The 14,417-nt window shown below is 36.8% G+C and overlaps 1 protein-coding gene across 1 annotated transcript; it reads left to right on the top strand.

Moving 5' to 3' along the window:
* Nucleotides 1–1,397: 1,397 nt before the first annotated feature.
* On the top strand, nt 1,398–14,256 carry LOC147858529 (uncharacterized). Its single transcript, XM_087326754.1, has 18 exons — nt 1,398–2,225; nt 3,322–3,380; nt 3,456–3,587; nt 4,993–5,133; nt 5,220–5,291; nt 5,371–5,465; nt 5,639–5,771; nt 5,875–6,057; nt 7,268–7,458; nt 7,759–7,825; nt 8,106–8,239; nt 8,529–8,595; nt 9,114–9,176; nt 9,279–9,520; nt 11,968–12,094; nt 12,302–12,394; nt 12,812–13,009; nt 13,451–14,256. Exons 1-18 carry the CDS (start codon nt 1,877–1,879, stop codon nt 13,724–13,726), a joined length of 2,622 nt encoding a protein of 873 aa, XP_087182880.1. The 5' UTR covers nt 1,398–1,876; the 3' UTR covers nt 13,727–14,256.
* Nucleotides 14,257–14,417: the final 161 nt, after the last annotated feature.

Genomic DNA, 14,417 nt, shown 5'->3' with positions numbered 1-14,417 from the left:
GGAGTTATTTATTTTATTTAATACTCATAAAAAGCTGAGAAATTCAGCCAGATCAGATTTAAGCATGTACTCATCATAATGGCTTTGTTGTTCCTTGGCTCTAGAGGCAATCTGTATAACTTTGGAAATGTGTGCCCATCATCATAGTATTATTATTCCTTGGCTCTGGGGATTATTCATGTAGCTTTGCAGAAGTGTGCTCACCATAATAGCTTCCTTGGCTCTATGAGATTGTTGCCTTCAAGATAGAGAAGTATTTCTTACTTGTAATTATATTGAATCGATCAATGACAAGAACATGTATACAATGCTAACCTAGGATCTGCTTTTTGAATAAGCTTGTGTTGCCTTTGTAGGTGGCATGCCCTCATACTCAGCATGACCTTCAGTAGCTTCAAAGAATGTCTATATCACATTGCGGTAGTATGTATGTGCACACCTAGACCAATAGGGCTTGACCCACTTCATGTGAGGTTGCTCCTATGACACACATATCCAACATCCCTCCCTCGTTACATGGATATGATGCCACCATGAGATCATTCTTACGAGTGGCATTCATAATGACGTAACCATGTGATGGGCCATATTTAGCTGTAATTTAATCTAGTATAACAACATTGGAATTGGGACTTCGCCTACTACATTCTTTGTTGGAGCATCATATTCCTTGTCTACTCTAAGACGTTGAGCCATAACTTAAATTTTGCCTTGAATTTTGCTTTTTGCACCTCATGATCATGCATATTTTCGTGGATGTCAACATTTTCCCTTAACGCAAAGTTGTTTCCATAATTAACTATGCACTTTATAGTTGTCAACATTTTGGGGTCTCACAAGTTTTTTGATGAGGACCTAGGCAATGGGATGGCAGTTTTTGCTCCATGCTACCTTAGCTTTAATCTTATGTCATGTGAAGGCCTAAACATGGCCCTCATCAACATTATCCATATCATAGGGTAGTTCGGAGGCACGTCGGGGGCTCTTAGAAGAATTGTTAACTAGCAAGAGCAACACAAGGTCCAAGGGGTGGCAATGTGAAATTGTGGTGAGGATTGGTATTATTAGCATGAAGTGGTTGATAACAATGGCAGCAACTACATATGATCTTTGATGGCAAGGAGGTGTGTCAAATCCGGAAGCATTGTGTTAATCGATGGAGAAAACATATGGAAACCAACGTGATGGATTGAGGTGAGTGAAGGAAGGAGGAAGGGGGTGGATGAATGGGCATCACATAACATAAGGACGGATGAACGAGAAGAATCAGGTAAAGATTGTACACATTTTGCTTGGATGGAAGCTATGCCATGTGGTGCATACAATTCTCCTTGCTTCTTGTTGGGCCCTACAGAACGAAAGAAAAGAACAGAATACCGAGATTAGGGAGATCGGAATCTCTATGCCTCTCTCCCCCATGGATTCATCAATCAGGAAAAAATAAAAATCTTCTCTAATAGATAGAAAGACAGAGAGGGATTGGATTTGGGTTAAGGTGCCAGAACATGAATCAACCCTTTGGCAGAGCAAGGTCTCTGCTTATGGTTCTCATCCGCATATTTAGACTGACTTAGACCGATAGATGTAAAAAGAGTTTTGAAGGTTCAGATACGCCACATCCCCCCCAACAAACGAATCAAAACGTTGCTAAACCTGCAGGCAACAGTGCCCTCCTCAAGGTATTTCTTTGTATCATTCTACAAAGCTTGGCGCTCCCAAGTGTGTTTGTATTATTCCACAGCTTGATGCCGCTCAAACGTATTATTTTATATTCGTTGACAAAGCTGTGTAGCTCCGCAGGTTTTTTTTTATATTTTCCCAAAGAATTTGCACCCCCAAGATACATCTTTATATAAACATCACTTAACCTGGAAATATGGCGGATCCATCCGTAAGGGATTGTTTTAGAAGCTTTGGTTGCATGGATTTGAAAGAATTTAGCTTGACCCGGATATGTAATCCACTGAAGAGAAGTTGGGATACAAGCCTGAGGAAGGGGTTGGACAAGGCCGTTGCTAAAGGGCTACATTTTGGATCACCTGTTGCATCTATTGGAACTGTTGTGGCTTACAGTGGAGCCATAGCTACCACTGCGAACTCAAGTGCTCACTCAGCTGTCATTTCCACACTTGCTCAATTGGCTGTCACTGCCATTGCCATCGCATCTGGTGCATGCCTTTCAACACAAGTTGAGTCTCTATTGCCACAAAATGAGAAAAGCCCAGGTAAGCATCCACAACCCAACTATTATGACTTTTAGAAAATTAGAAAAAGGGTGGTTAATTTTTTTATTACTACTATGTGCACTACACTTGCAGTTGTTACTGTGAAGCAAGATAAAATGGAAAACGCCATAACACATTGCTATGTACACCACACGTATACTTGATACCAAGAAGCAAGAAAAATTAAAAAGTGCATTTTACATATTTTTAAGAATGATGCAAACGAATTCATTGATTGCAATTATTTATGATTCACAATAGAATTCTTAGTTATTGCATCTCCACCTAAAAACTATCTGTGGTTTAAAGCCCGTTAGCTGGGGTAGAGGTGGAAGTGCATTTTCATATGACAATGGTGCATTGGGTTTGTAAATGCACAAAAATGCTCAAGCTTGCCAACGTTATTAGAATGGTGGAAAATAAGTAGAATGAATGGAAAATGCACAAAAAGGAGGGTATGTCTATAAACCCAAGCTGTGGTAGCTAAACCATAGTTATCAGTCATGGTTACTAGGTTGTGCACTGCCAAGTACATGGTAGATCCAATGCAAAGTGTCTATCTATAGCCTTAATAATGACTTCTAATGTGTGTTATGCATGTGCACGTAACACACATGGCATGCTGGAGGAAGAGCTCTTGATTGTGGATAGACCCACTGAATACCGTTGTTGAACCACCTGAATAAGGTCAATTCCTGCAATCATTATTGAGGCATGAAGAAACCAACAAAGTATTCTTTTACAGCACATTTCCAATGAAACTTACAAAAACCAATGGGAGACTTGAGGTGCATGTGAACCAGACCACCTGCAACTGTAAAAGATCTCAACTTCCTTTTAAAGTATCATAGGCAGATCAGCTTATTTTCGTCTGGTTCATTTTGAATCCGCATGTCTTTACTACTGTGCCCCATTTATATCAATAATGAAGGAGATTGCTCCATGAGAGTTTCTCCGATTCCATTTCCCACAGTTTGTCGGTCAATAATGAAGCTTTTGGATCTACTAAAGGGTTTTTTATTCCATCTCCCACCATTCGACTTGACATGGTTGAATTTGTTTTCAAATTGATGTGGCTTCTTGTTCGATGTTTCAGAGCAAGTATTATTGGAAGGTGTGGATGTTACTGGCTATAAGATCTTTGAAGAACCAAAGGTAGAAACTAGTCAATTTTAAGTTTTTTTCATCGTTGTACTGTAATAATAACTTAGCAGCTACTTAAATTTGCAGGTTCTTAAAGCTGTGTTTTATGCAAAAGAGGCACATTCAGGGCAGATGAGGATGACTGGTGAACCTTACATCACCCATTGTATTCATACTGCCAAAATTCTTGCAGCTCTGGTTCCAGAGAATGGGACACAAGTATGATTGAACCTCATTTATGATCATCATTCATATGATACTTAAAAATATTTAATATATGCTGGGGATTATTATGGGTCTCTAATTGATCAAACTTATAGCACCATTGAGAGAAACTCAGGCAGACCAAGCCATAGTTATAGTAAAAAAAGAAGGGCGATATGCTTCTTGATTTTGCATATGTTAAATGTAGCATATCTGCTGTGAACTTTCTACAAACACTCAATATTGTAACTATTTAGCTTTTTATTGCTTTTTTGGCACTTCTGTTTATTGTAGCGTGTTCTCCCTGGCCTTTTTGTGTTACTGATTCGTGTTTTCTGTATTTAATGTTCAGACTGCACATATAAGAAACAGAAAATACAAATACATGATGCATGATGTGTAAAAGTGAGCTTGACTGCTTGTTGAGTATGCAAATGCACTGAGCCCAGTCAGTCCCTAGATCTGACACATACCTACGTATCACAAATGCCATATCAATTTCGAATATCGATGAGAGAAATTCCATCATTCGAGTGTAGATACATGTTTGGAGAAAATGGTGTTGCCCTTGTACTCTTAATCATTGATCATCCATTAGCCCTTGAAGAATCAATAACATGAAGAACTTAAAGCAAGATAATAAATCGGAAAGGAGTTCATGTGATTCTTGAAGAATTAGGAAAAGCATGCAAGTGGGGAAACAAAATTAAAGGAAAAGAATCAGATTCAAAACAAAAAAGAGACAGCTATTAAGTAAGAAGGAGAAAGAAACAAAGGGAAATAACAAAGATATATACAAGCTCGTTTGTTGGGAAAAACAAACTAGCTAGTATGAGTAGTGATATCAGAATTTTCTTTTTAGACCATTGATGACCATTAATTTTGATTTTGCTTCTTGTGTTCGTATCCAACATTATTCTACTTTCTTTCCTAATGCTTGACATAAGTGTTTAGGGTTTTACTTCATTTCCAAATATTTGGCTCGTCATTGGAAGCGGGGCTTGAGCTTTATCATCATTCTGTATGCAACCAAATTCCCAATTTACTGTTGAAAAATTGAAGATCCTAGCTTATTATTTGAAGTTCCCTGAGGAGGGTGATATGTGTCTCTTTCTCTCTGGGATTTTCTAGTTTCCTGATTGCACTTATTGCCTATACACAGGTCACAATTTATGTAAATTATTTTTCAGATTCTCCATTAATGTTCTGTAGAGATCACAGTTGCAAGTGAGTGCAAGCAGGAGGAATACTTTTTCTATTACTCATGAATAGACTCACTTAAGAAAATAGACATTGACCTTCATCATGAGTAACCTAGTTATTTCCTGCCATATGAGGATGGTTCAATTGGGCATTTATGGAATAGAAACCTAACGGCATGAATATTAGATCCTGACAGATATTTTAATGAATTGTGTAGGCAATCAATACAATTGTGGCAGGCTTGCTGCATGATGTCATAGATGATACTTCTCAAGACATTCAGAGTGTACGGGAACATTTTGGAAGTGATGTTGCAAGACTGGTAGCTGGTGTTTCGAGGTTGAGTCATATAAATCAAGTAAGTCATGATTCAGACAGTGTTCTCTATCGAAGTTGGTACGTGTAAGTTCAAAGGAAAACTCCTTATTAGCATGTTATTAGTAGTTGTTGCGGCGTCACCGGAGAACATCTGCACAAAGAATCCATTCAAGTAATGGTGGCTTGACTCAAGAAGAGGTAAGTCAAGTCGAGTAGGGTGATGAATTCTTTGTTGAGAAATCTTACAAGTTTTATGAATTTCATGATGTCTTTGCAGATCAAGAGCCTAAGAATCATGCTTTTGGGAATGGTAAATGATCCACGTGTTGTCTTAATAAAGCTTGCTGACCGATTGCATAATATGCGAACAATGTATGCCTTTTTTATTTTTTATTCACACATTTAATGAAAAAGGAGCATAAACATTCTGATTAAAAAGCTTGGAATATATACTTTATGCAGGACAGTATATGTTTTATGTTCACTGCTAACTGTATCAAATGCACATGCATATCTTTGGAGCTAACTGCATCTATGGGTTACAGATATGTACTGCCACCAGCGAAATCTCTTGCTGTTGCACAAGAGACACTTGGAGTTTGGTGCTCCTTAGCCTCACGGTTGGGTGTTTGGGGAGTGAAATCAGAGCTTGAAGATCTATGTTTTGCTGTAATTCAAGTATAAAATTTAACCTGATTTAGTCCGAGGGTTCTATTATTTATTTGTGTATTTCATGTTGCCTGATCAAAATGAGGGATTTCATTACATTTTGTGGATGCAGCCACAAACCTTTTGCAACCTACGCTCTGAACTTGCTGCCATCTGGAGCCCAGATAAGGACTGGAGATATTTTAGGAGAATCACCAAAAGAGCAAAGAGGAAAGCCCTCATGTATGGAGAAGGTGTTGATGAAAACTCAGAACGAAAGCATACATCCATGGATGAAGGGGCACCGACAATAAAGGTCAGCAACCATTCTATGCTTTTCTAATAACTGTAATAAGGTAAATCTATGGGTGCATGAAAGCTGTAATGAGATTGAATTAGGACCATATTTTATTGGCTGAAATGTGATGCATGATCTTCTTTCTATTCATGCTTCCTGGGTAAAAGCATGGTTAAGGATATATAGGAGTTGTGCTCATAGTAAATTAAGTTACACTTGCCTATCTCTACATAAGTTTGACTCATAACCATTCAAGATTTCGTCCAATAAACAAAATACTGTTTACCCTCATGAAGTGTAACCATGAAACAAAACAAGCATATGTCTAATGGTGTTTGATTGAAGATTTCATTGAACTCTAGTTGTAATCTTTTCTGAGCCACATGAAATTTTATAAAGCTTGACTACCAAGTAAGTAAAAATGCCCCACTATTTAGCAATGGGCACGGTTTCGGCTCAAACTGAACCGAAGCGTTAAGCCATGGTTTAATAGTTTATTGGTTCCAAAAAAGTTTAATGGTTTGAATTTTCGATAAACGGTTCGGTTCGGTTCTAAAACTTGGGTTTATAGGTTTTTGGTTAACTTTTTTTTACCTTAATAGTTTATTAATTTAATGGTTTTTTATTGATTTAATTAATTTAACTTAAATGTTTATTTAATTTAATGGTTCAATTAAAGTTTCTTTTATTGATTTTATAAATTTAATTTAAATGCTTATTTAATTTGATGTATTTTTATTTATTTAGATGTTTAATTAGTTAGTTTGATTTAAATGGTTAGGTTTAAATTTTTTATAAATGGTTTGGTTTGGTTTCAACTTTTCCCTAAACGCTTTGGTTTGGTTTTTATTTTATGTAAATGGTTCGGTTCGGTTTCAAGGCAAAGAAACTGAATCGAACCGTGCCCATTGCAACCACTATTGAGAGAGAAGCTTTCTATCGAGTAGACTGCCCTTGTGCACATTCAAAGGAGATGCAAAATTGATTCTGAAATTTACATTTTTTTATGAGAGATCTAATAAATAAGAGATATTTGTTGATGGCTGGCTTCATTTCTAAAACTGTATTCTTTCACTCTGCACTCATAAAGATTCTAATAAATTACAACTGCTATTAACAAGGTCGCTTACAGGACCATTCTAGGTCATTCTATAACAGCTGTACAGTCATATAAATAAATTAATAAACCCCACATGCTTATTATTATGCTAACACATGCTGATGATAGGAGCTACTCGAATCTGTTATCCCTTTTGATGTGCTTATGGATCGCCAAAAGAGGCAAAACTTGCTTGGGATTCTCACAAAATCAGGTAGATCGCATGGAAAGACAAAGATCATGCGTGATGCTGAAGTCGCACTTGCGTCTCTTGCTTCATGTGAAGAAGCTTTGGAAAGGGAGATGCTAATTTCAATATCGTAAGTCCTTTCAGGCATACCATATGCTTGAGATTCTTGCACATTTTTAAAATATCTTTCATATAAGTGGAGTCTTTTTAATGTGGTTTTCTTGGAGGAGTGAGTTTATTTTGTTTGTAAATGACAAATGTATATTCTATATAACCTAAAAGTCACAGATCAGTCTGAATACTATAGTCATTTATGATTATCTGTAATCTGGTTACCATGATGAACCCATAGCTTTGTCTGTACTATTGATTCTCTATAATGCGATTATCAACATCGCTCATTTCATATCTTTTATGATATTTCGTGCAGTTATATACCAGGAATGGAAGTAACTCTGTCTGGGCGCTTGAAGAGCTTATACAGTACCTACAGCAAGGTTCATATTGCAGTTGCCTTTAAGCATAATTTACATTTTTTATTGATTGTTCATGTTAATTATGCATGCTTATGGCTATTTAAAGAAATATCTGAGCAAGCACAGGTGATCTTTCATCACTAATCCAAGTGATAATCTTGGCCTTACTTTTTCCCTTTGACTTAATGGTTGTTTGCCTATCATTAGTCATCTTGGAATCTGGGCTAAGAAGCTTCAACACTCATAGGAAGAGATTGTACTCTTGAGATTTTAAAGTCTTCATACTTTACTTCTGGTGTAGATGAAGAGGAAAGGTGTTGCAGTAGATCAAATTTATGATGCAAGAGCTTTAAGGGTGGTGGTTGGTGATGGGGATGGTAAGCTGCATGTGTCTGCTGTGGAAGGATGCTACAATGTTCTGAGTGTTGTTCACAGGTATGGTTGATGTTAGAAATCATAGTTAGTAGAGAAATACCATTGCATCTGTAAGTAAATTAACTATGACAACTTGTGTTAAGACCTCACTTGTTATCAAAGTAAATTTGATTTCTCTGGACAACTTTATTTGTGTGCTATCTTGATTCTTCATACGACTTTTCTCCCATAATACTGATGCAGGCTGATGTGCATCATGTATTAGTATAATACTAATGCTACAAAAGTGCTATGCCATCTGATTATTTTTTTATTTGGTGACATATCATCATCCTTGTGAATTATGTAGGCTTTGGACTCCAATAGGTGGAGAATTCGATGATTACATAATCAATCCAAAACCGAGCCAATATCAGGTAATTGACACATACAGTTTCTGGTTAATGAAATTTTAATAGACTATGAGAAATATATGTGTGCCTTCAAGGAACATTCATTATTAATGGAATAGCTAGAGTTCTAGTCAATCTATATGAAGATTCCTGGTATCTACCTCAATCGCAAGTTGGAACAGAGGGGGTTCTCAGAAGGAACTTCAGACTGGGGAGGAAGATTCAAATCAGGGATGGATAAGAGAGACAGAATCTGGGTTCGCATCAGCAGGGAACACAAGATATCTGTTCTGATCTTACTGATAGCTAAGGGATTAAGCAAAAATGACATATTAGAACTTCTTGTTGCATTTATAGTGGTTAAATTTGAAATCTCTAATTTTTGGTAAAGCTAGTTCAAGAAATATAAAATAATCACTCAGTAGATGCTCCTTAGGTATCTATTATGCATGCACTGAGTAAAGTAAAGTTGGAGCGCACATTACGTTGTTGTTCATGTGTGACTTCATAGTAATACAAGATTATCCGTTTTTGTTTATCAGTCTCTCCATACTGCAGTTCAAGGACCTGATGGTGCGCCTTTAGAGGTGCAGATTCGGACACAAGTAAGGCCTTTTATTTCATGATTAGAAAAGGCAAGAAACTAATTATGTGTAGTACATGTTATTCAAAAGACAGGTTATAATTCTCAACTAATGCATTTTCAGAGTATGCATGAACATGCGGAATATGGACATGCAGCTCATTGGCTCTACAAAGAGTCAGAATCCTCTCCAAAGATCATTTCAAACATTTCAGAGATGCCAGAACTAAAAGCACAAGAAATCTCCATTGGTAGCAGCAATACGACCAATGCTAAGTCACAAAATGGACAACGAGAATCTGTAAAGGTTGGACATCCGGTTTTGAGGGTTGAGAATGGACGGTTACTTGCAGGTGTCATTTTGAGGTGAATTAAGCCAACTCTTGTTTTCTTTTATAAAATGAATTATCCCGGTCAATGAAGTTTGTGTACATCTCCAGCACTTGCACTTTTGTTTGTTTTTGGGATGAATCTTACAGAAATCATTGTTACTGAGGCAGAATGTATGATGCTATCATATCCTTGGGGAGGCATACTAAAATGCATGTAAAACTTAAATTTAGTATTTGAAATGATATCAAATATAATTCTGTGTACATATCAGGCATTAGAATATGCATCAGATGGGTCAAATACATGTTGGTACATTAGTACATACTCATATACAATATGACTGAAATAGCCTGCACTCACCATGTGCAGTAGGATATAAAATAGAGTAGGAGTTAAGAACCAATACCAGTGGTGGGAGAAGTTATTAAAGGACAACAATACATCCATACAAGCTCATCAGCAAAGAACAATTGCAACTTTCTTTGTACTCATGCTACAAGTCAATCAAGGGCTACACAAATGGGCTCCCAAGACATTCTAAATGGGGTTACATTATAGATTGGGTGTTAGATATAGTCAATGATCACCCCCAAGTTGTCAGTTTATCCCCAAATGTATTCTTAAAGTGCACATTTTATGATTTTAATGTAACTATCTCTCACTGTCATGTATCTAAGGAGGTAGGTCATATTAAATGACAAGTCAGTTGATAGTAGTGGGGTTATTCCTTTCCGGTCACCGAACTTGTTTAATATTCTCTATTAGCAGGTTAAGATGTACTTAGTCTTGAAGTATGTGCCATTGACTTTAAGATAAGTACTATCCAGCATGAACCTGTATCTAGGGAGCTAGGTCATATTAAATGACAAATCAATTGACAGATAAGGAATATCACCACTTCTATCAACTGACTAGCACATTTAATGTGACAATAAGACCAAAAATAGAATATAAATATCCACTCTCTTTCTCTTGCATAGTTGCTGTGACTATTATCTATGTCGATTAACTCAGTAGTCCACTAGTCTAGATCTCATCTAAGCTCTTACTAGTCTAGATCCCATCTTAAGCTGAAGCTGTGAGCATACAGGAGGACTACCACGTTGTGAGCTACTCTCATATGTAATAGAAAGTTTGTGCTAGATATCTTATCTCATGTCATTAGATCCTATATCAACCTATGGTAGAGATCTTATCTCATGTCACATTGTCATTAAATTCTGGATTGACCTATGCTAAAGATCTTATCGCATTCATGATACATCTAATATATCTGACTTGAGAATCTTAGATGTGCTGATCACAAGATTCTTTAGTCTCTTATTTCATGTCATGATACATTGACACTGCAAAAGCCCTCATTATAGAGGAATCTAATGACACTTCATTAAGCAAGTGATGTTAGATATAATCAATGATCAGCCCCAAGTTGTAAATCTATCCCCATATGTGCTCTTAGAGTGCACATTTTGTGATAGCGCCCCAAATGAGGAGTGGCTTGTGTGCAACTCGACCATATGGGTCGATAAGGTGTTAATCTAGGAAACCGTAGATGCGTAGGACACAATGGATTTAGGAAAGAGTGAAATAGGCAATAGGATTGGCTAATCAAGTCAACTAGAATAGTTTGTGGGCAAGTTACAATGTACTTAGTCTTGAAGTATGTGCCATTGACTTCAAGATAAGTACTATCTAGCACTAGCCTGTATCTAGGGAGTTGGGTCTTAAATGATATCTCCACTACTATCAACTGACATGCACGTTTAATGTTACACTCAAACCAAACAGAGAATATAATCCACTACACAGTGGAGTATTCATCATCAGTCCCCACTAATTTTGTAGTGAGTTGGTCCAGATCCCATCTAAGCTCCAAGGTGTGAGCTTATGGGTGAACTACCATTGTGAACTACTCTCATATGTAATAGAAGTTTTGTTTTCATACATCCATCTCTGTGGTTGTAACTCTATATACCTATCTGATCGATTCTCGATATTTCTAACAAGTGACATATCAAAAATTTCTAAGCATTTCTTCCTTTCTGTCCATCCATCTCAAAATCAATATTTTGCATTTGTGTGACTTTTAAACATTTTTATTTGTTTACCATGTATTCTAGGCAGTTGATGTGAGGAATTTTTGTTCAACCTTAATCATGTATTCAACACGCTTTCTTAAAGACGAGAAAACACGTAAGATGTAATCTCTTGTTTGGTCTTATAGGCCATTTTGGCCTCTTAAAAGACGTAAATATATCTTTCATTCTTTTTCACTATATGGTTTGGAGGGTGGTATGTATAACATGTTTCTATATAACAGACATCTATATACTTCAAAGCACATACAAAAGCCATCATTAGCATTTACATTTCTTGATGGAAAATAGATCTCATATTTGCACTTATAGACTCTGTTTTCTTATTCCAGGGTTAAACAAGTAGATTTAATTAACATTTTTTGTTATTTTCTTTATTAACAGAATAGACAATGATGGCAGAAACCTGCTTGTTGCTGTTAGCTTTGATTTGCATGCTAGAGAGGTGGCTGCTGGCCGAGCAAGGAATCAGAAAGGAAAGTGGGCAACTTATGCACAACTCTATAAAAAGGTCCATCCTTCTTTGCTGAAAGACGTGATTGATGTCAGTATGTCCTTGGCATATTGATATTCGTGAAATGTCTCCTATGATATAGAATTATATGTAATCTCCTTGTTTGGTCGCATAGGCCATTTTGGTTTCTGAACATGTTGATATATCTTTCTTTCTTTCTCTGACATGGTGTCCTATGTTGAAAGAGTTTTTAATGGCTAGCAGGTTACAGATCAATGGTGGTTTGCTCCTGGGCATGGTGATTGGAGCACAGGACTGGAGATTTACACCCTTTGTAGCGATGGAATATATCACAAGGTATTATAGACCTACTATTAAACCTGATTCTAACTTGATGTATAATATGGAAATAAAGCAGCATTAAAGTTTGACTTAACAATGTAGATTGCGATCATATGATAGAATGGCAGCAATATTTACTAGAGAAAAATGTGAAATTGCCTCTAATATTTTTTACACTACCAGATAACACGAAGATTTAAAAAATGACCAGAAAACCTCTCTGCAGTAGTGAATTTGATGTCACAGAAGCGCTACAGGGGTTTTTGTAGTCATTTTTTAAACACTTAGGGTTATTCTGCTGAGACCAAAATGCGAGGGTACAGTTTTTTCCTCTATTATTTAAAGTCCTAATTTCTCATCATCTTTAATTTGCTATATTTTACTCATTGTATCTTAATATAGTTAACAACAATTTTGTTATTTCTTTTGCAGCAAGATCAATTTCAAAGGTCACTTCGTATTTTTATTCAGCCTCTAGAGCTGGATGAGGAGGAGGAAGCTGAATATAGAGAAGTAATGAAAACTGTGATGGAGGGAGGGGAGGTCAATACTTCAGAAACTCCTGAGCATGAAAAGTTCAACACTGACCTTCAAGTAATGCCGTCAATGGACACTCGACTCAATAATAAGGTGACTAAACTAAAACCAATTTGAATGTTGCACCCATTTATGAGTTTTTCTTTTATTGCTAAGAAAGAATGTAAACTTATCCAAACACACATTTGGAACCTTATCAATACAATTCGATTTAGCTGCCCATTGAGTACCCATGAAGGACATTACTTTTAGCAATGAGAAAGAAAGAAAGAAAGTCAAATTTGTACCCATGGAATTTCTCGAGGAATATGGAACCAAAAGTTGGTATACCTAGTCAATAGAATCCACTTTCGAGAAGGGAACAGACAGACAAAGAGGATCCCCCCTAGTACCTATTAAGGGAGTTTGCTTTTAAGAAATGAAATAAAAGTACCCATATTTACATCCACAGGATGCATATGTGATACTAAAAGTCAATACATCTAGACATTTTGTTTCGTGCTAAAAATCTCATCATACATCATATGTGATTAGGTGCGGCTTCTGCGGTCAATGCTTCAGTGGGAGAAACAACTTTATAGTGAAGCGGGGGCGTCAAATGTCACGAACGATATCGAGGCGGCATTACTGGCAGAAGTTCTTGTGATACGGTGGCCTGATGGAGAGATTATGAGGATGCCAGCTGGCAGTACAGCTGCCGATGCAGCATGGAGGATGGGAATGGATGGTAAGATCATATTTCTCAACAACCAGGCGGCGCCTCCCTATGTGCAACTCCAAGATGGAGACATTGTTGAAGTGAGAATGTAAGAAAAAACCATGCCCCTTTGCTCTGGAGGAAACTCAGTGCTTTGCTGATGTTCATAACTTTCTCCATTGCTATTGAGAAAAGGGTTCAATGGGAAGTTTTCTTCATGAGGCCATTGATTTTGAGAAGTGTCAGAAAACTATTGGTTTTTTCATGGTGTAATGCTTGCTCTTCCCCTTCTTCTCTATCTACCTTTTTGCAAATACACACACCATTCTTGAGATCTTTGATATGTACATCACTGTTTCATTCCCCCAATTAACTGCCGATTGCTGATATTTGTGGCATCTATCATTGAGAAATGTGTTTTCAGCCCTCCTGGAGACATGGCCACCGAATATGAAAAGGTGATTTCTCAAGTTGTAAAACCTTGTATAGAAAGCAAATAACACAATTAGGTTTTAGAATCTAACCTCTTGCAGTTGTATAATGTGCCAAAGCTCTCAATTTCTATGTACATTCATGTAAATTTGATCTTTAACAATGTACATAAAAGAAAATCAAATATTATTTTCATCTCTTTTCTTGAATCGTATACATATTTTTGTAATCCATCAGTTTTGGCTCATGTAATCTACCCAACTATTAGAGAGTATAATGATTATAGGCTGATTAAATGCAAATGTGACGTGATGTGTAAATATCTTTATGGTTGAAGAGAGTCTTTGTGCGCACATGTGCATGTGCATAGTG

Source organism: Azolla caroliniana, unplaced genomic scaffold (genome assembly GCF_043228905.1).
Source record: "Azolla caroliniana isolate FFs.n. ecotype wild unplaced genomic scaffold, voAzoCaro1.0.p SCAF_11, whole genome shotgun sequence".
Lineage (NCBI taxonomy): Eukaryota > Viridiplantae > Streptophyta > Polypodiopsida > Salviniales > Salviniaceae > Azolla > Azolla caroliniana.
Note: the sequence above shows the minus strand (reverse complement) of the source record. Positions and strands in the feature narration are given on the sequence as shown.

What these genes read in the sequence shown, in the direction of transcription:
- LOC147858529 (XM_087326754.1), top strand. Translation starts at nt 1,877, where the DNA reads ATGGCGGATCCATCCGTAAGGGATTGTTTTAGAAGCTTTGGTTGCATG. An exon ending in GAGATGCTAATTTCAATATC is followed by an intron (nt 7,459 to 7,758) that starts GTAAGTCCTTTC and finishes TATTTCGTGCAG; the next exon opens with TTATATACCAGGAATGGAAG. An exon ending in CTTGCAGGTGTCATTTTGAG is followed by an intron (nt 9,521 to 11,967) that starts GTGAATTAAGCC and finishes CTTTATTAACAG; the next exon opens with AATAGACAATGATGGCAGAA.